Source organism: Prionailurus bengalensis, chromosome B4, assembly GCF_016509475.1.
Source record: "Prionailurus bengalensis isolate Pbe53 chromosome B4, Fcat_Pben_1.1_paternal_pri, whole genome shotgun sequence".
Classification (NCBI taxonomy): Eukaryota; Metazoa; Chordata; class Mammalia; order Carnivora; family Felidae; genus Prionailurus; species Prionailurus bengalensis.
The window spans coordinates 113,844,876-113,849,218 of NC_057358.1; the positions used below are offsets into that span (position 1 = coordinate 113,844,876).

Sequence of the window (4,343 nt, forward strand, 5' to 3'; positions counted from 1 at the left end):
ATATAATCCTCTGAGTATCATTTTTGGTAGATGTTACCTTTGTCTCTTATCCTCATTTCGTGAGATTAGCCTGGTAATGTGTCCATGTTTTGACTTTGGAGATTTAAAAAAAAAAGTTACCCTGTGTTTCCTCTAACACCTAGACATGTACACTCCCATCAAATGTTTTTCAGCGTGACCAGTGTGCAACTGACATTCACATAGCTTATAGAACCTAAGTCTTCTGAGAAACATATTTCTTTGAGCTGAACCTCTATAATCATGACAAGAGATTGATTAAAATGCCAAGATAAGAAACAATTTATTATAGAGAGAAGAAAAATTTCTCATCCAAAATATAGAAATCTGTACAACTTTGCCACAATCAATATACATGAACTGTACAAATTTACACCAGTTCATAATTTACCAAATAAAAGATGACTAACAAAGTTCACAAAATAGATGGTGGTTTGTGGAAAAGACTTTTACCCAATTAAGTACAAGGAAAGTTACAAACCAGACCTCCACTTTCTAAAAATAAGAAGTTTACTCAGTCTTAGAAAACTACAAGCTAGCAAATGTACAGAGAGCTGGCTGGTGCTAACACCACAGTTGAGACAGTGTCTTTTTAAGGGTCTTTTTAAAGCCTGTTGCCACGGCAGAGTCTGGTCACTTGCTACTCTCAAGGCCAAAAACACAATACAAGGTCTGACCATTTCCCCAGGTCATGCTTACTAGGTTTGTCTTATGTACATTTATACAAATTTAAGTGCTAGGTAAAAGTCTTGTCAAAATTTCCAGTACTACCATGTTTCAAATGTTGAGCTTTCCTAGTCAGCTGCCAAAAAAGTTAACCATTTTCAAGTGTAATAGTGCAAATTTCCTCTGCAAGGTCTACTGCAGAGAAAGGTTCTTTGAAATACAGATTTGCCTTAAAGGGATTGATGGAAAAAATTTAGGTTTAACATCTGGGAGAAACTGAAACCACCCTAGGACTTCACTCCCTAGCAAATAAAGTGATCATTTACTTGGACTCACAGGCTATTAAATCATTGAAAGGTACTGTCCAAACTATGGCACTGTCACTTTAAAAAAATTTTTTTTTACCACTCTATCTTGTGCCAGATCTTCACAGCTGTGACATGGTTTAAATTCCATAATCCATCCCCAAGAGGAGCCCACCCAAAGCAAAAATCAAATTTATCCATCCATTATAAGATGATCCATCCATAGACTATATCTTAACCTGATACAGTCATCATATTGTAGTTTTTGGAAGGGCTTGTTCTGCCCAAGAGAAGTTCCTCCTTACAGCTGATTCTGCTGTCTACCATTTGCACGCTGCTGCTGTTTTGAGTGCTACCTCCTGCTGGTGAGGCTTCGTACAGCACACAGATGGAGCCATCCTCTCCAATTCTGTAGGACACTTCGTAGGGGTCAACCCAGAGAGTGAGTTCACTTGGGAGAAGCCTGAACAGCTCCTGACTGCTCAGTCCAATCCGCTGTGCCGCCTGTCCAATCAGAGGATCCATTTTATGGTTGATGCGAATACAACGGTAACCTGATCCCTTGCACGGCTTTTCTGGGAACCAGTGATGTTTATAATGTTCTATAGGGGGAAAGAGAGAGAGAGAGAGAGAGAGAGAGAGAGAGAGAGAGAGAGAGAAACAATGCTTAGATCGTTACTGTAAGATCCCGCTATGGCTTCCTCCTTCCGCAGGCTCCTTTGAAAAGTGAAAAATTTAAACTATCAACTTTCAAAAACGCCCAGCACCGCACCGCGGCTGTGCGTGCTTGGGGCTGGGGAAAAGAGCGGGCAGGGTTTTAGAAACAACACAGTAGTAGGGGACAAAACAATCTCCAGGAACCAACCGGTTGAGCCGCCAAAACAGGAATCCGGCGCGCGGCCTCGGCTGGCCGGGCAGCCGGATGGCACCGGCGGCCAGGCGGGAACCTGTTTACTTTCTCCACCCCACCCCAGCCGCACACAATGGGGTTTATGGCTTTGGAGGAGAAGCGCCACCGGGCTGTTAACCCCGAAGGGAAGAAAAACAAGCAACCCTAACTAAACCAAGCTCTGGGCAGGGCTGCAACTGAACCGGTGACAAATCCGATGATTAATGGTCAGGGGTAGGAGGCGCGGGGCGACGGCACGTCCGTCCCGGGCTGGCCTCGGGGCAGCGGCGCGGTCTCCCAGCCCCGGGCCCGGTCGCCGAGCCCACAACGGTTGGAGGGGGTTGGGGGAGGGGGCGTCGAACTAACCCCAGCCCCGCAGCTCCTTTGTCCCCAAATCCGCGGACGGTCCGAGGACCGCAGCTCCCGCCTCAGTGGCTGTAGTCTCTTTGTTGTGAGCCTGTTCCCTTCTCCCCTCGGTGGGGCAGCCGTGGGGGGAGGGGGAGCCCTCGGCCCAGCCCCCAAACCTTCGCCAGGACCCGCCGTTAGCGGCCGCCAGGCGCGCCTGCCCCGCTCCCGCGGCGGGACCCGAGCGCGGCCGGCCCGGGGCAGTGCCGCGGATTCCGCGGCCCCGACGGCTCGGCCCGCCTCCCGCCCCGGGTGTGCGGTCCGCGTCCGCCCGGCGCCCCTCGCCCTCCCGCCGCGGCCGGCTCACCTGCCAGCAGCTCCTGCAGGCTCTGGCTGAAGGTCTGCAGCTGTCGCTCGCTCGTGAGCCCCTTGGTGCGGAGGAACTTGGAGATGAAGGACACGGCGGCGGCGATCTCGCCTATCATGGTGGCGGCCCGGGTGTAGAAGGGATGCATGGGGGCGGCGGGCGGGGGCGGCCCGGGGCGGCCGGGGCTCGGCGGCGCGGCCCCGACGACGGAGCGGCCACCCCGGGCTCCCTCGCAGGTCAGAGGGCTGAGAGGAAGAGAGGGCGGGAGGGGCGGACAGCTACTTTTTTTCTCCTTTATAGTAAAAAAGTTATTTTCACGACAGGAGGCGGCAGGCGAGAGGAAGAGACGAGCGACGGCGGCCTGGTCACATCGCTCGGACTTCCCCAGCCGCCTCCGCGTCCAGCTCCGCAGCCTCCGAAGCTCCTAACAGTTGCATTTCCAGCTCGGAGCGGCGAAGAGATGCAGGAGCCGTGCAGTAGCTTTTATAGCGCGGCGGAAAGGAAGTGGCGTACCTGGAGCATGACGGCCGACTTCAGCCAATCCGGAGATCGCACCATTGTGACGCAGCAGATTCGGAGCCGGAGGGGGCGGGAAAAGGGGGCTAGGGGGTGGATGCGGAGACGGGGAAGAGAGGGAGGAGCTGACGTAATCCGCTTGTAAACAAATAAACTCCGGAGCGGCGGCCCGGGACCGGCGGGCTGTGGCCAAGGGACGGAGCCGAGCGAGGGTGCGCGTGTGAAAGCTCCGCCCCCAGCCCTAGCTCCTCCTTCCCGGTTCAGCTACCCCGGGCCCAGCGCCAGCGCATCCTCTGCGAGAGTGAGCTGCCTGGGCTCGCTCGCGGGGAGTCTCAGTGCTGGGCAGATAAAAGCCTTCTTGGCGTCCGCGCGCGCAGATCCGGCTGCAAGTCCGAGGTGCCTGTCCCCTCGCGCGCTGGGTGTTTCAGTCTCGTCCCCGCTCCTAAGAGGCTGGTTCCCCAAGCGGGAGGTTCTTGCCGAGCAGCGGGGTTCGCGTGCCGGTGCTGAAAGTGTGTGGGGGCGTGCAGCGGGGATACGGAGAAAGTGGAACGAAAGGGCTACTATTGAAGGTCTTTCTGCAGCTCTAGGGAGTCGGGGGGCCGGGGGGTCTCCTAGTAGACGTGCTGCCTACGTCAGGGAACCGTTTCAGCTTCACCCTCGGGAGGAGCGGGGGTGTCTTTGTAAAAGTTTAATTGCAAAATAAATAGAAGGTTAGTAAGCCTTTTGTGTTTGCCGTTTCAGTAATTTCAGGAGTCCAAGGAGAGAGGAGTGGAGACCTTACTGAATCCAGCGTCGTGCTGATAGGAAAGCCTGTTACTGAAGATAATGTAGTAACGCGGATCCCGTAAAGTTAAGGCTGTACTGGAAACACACATTTGTGTAATGCATTTACACCGTTTATACCTTAACCAAGGTATAAGGTCTGGTCCAAATAGGTCTCGGGCCCTTGCTCTTTATAAAAACACAAGAAGATAAAGATTAAATTTGAAGCTTGGGGAAGTATTAGGCTTAGACATTTGAGTTTACTGGAAACCCTACTTGCAAAACTAGAGAAAAAGATTTGTGCTAAGGCTTGAGCCTGCTAAAACGATTAAGCCTAAGAGAGGGTTAACTCTAACTCCAGTAAGGAGGAGAGGGAGAAAAAAAAAAAAAGATGGTGAGTCGGACAGATGGAGAAAGCAAACAAGAGGCAGAAGTTGAACTCTACCAGATGGAAATAAATATCCTGAGTTTAGTT

The 4,343-nt window shown here is 52.4% G+C and overlaps 1 protein-coding gene across 1 annotated transcript; it reads right to left on the bottom strand.

Moving 5' to 3' along the window:
- Window positions 1–276: 276 nt before the first annotated feature.
- Window positions 277–3,087, bottom strand: BTG1 (BTG anti-proliferation factor 1). Its single transcript, XM_043562087.1, has 2 exons — window positions 2,591–3,087; window positions 277–1,591 (listed from the first exon to the last, which is right to left on the bottom strand). The coding sequence occupies exons 1-2, from the start codon at window positions 2,736–2,738 to the stop codon at window positions 1,224–1,226; spliced, it is 516 nt and encodes a 171-aa protein (XP_043418022.1). The 5' UTR covers window positions 2,739–3,087; the 3' UTR covers window positions 277–1,223.
- Between the last annotated feature and the right edge of the window lie 1,256 nt (window positions 3,088–4,343).

What these genes read in the sequence shown, in the direction of transcription:
- BTG1 (XM_043562087.1), bottom strand. Translation starts at nt 2,738, where the DNA reads ATGCATCCCTTCTACACCCGGGCCGCCACCATGATAGGCGAGATCGCC. An exon ending in CCTGCAGGAGCTGCTGGCAG is followed by an intron (nt 1,592 to 2,590) that starts GTGAGCCGGCCG and finishes TTCCCCCTATAG; the next exon opens with AACATTATAAACATCACTGG.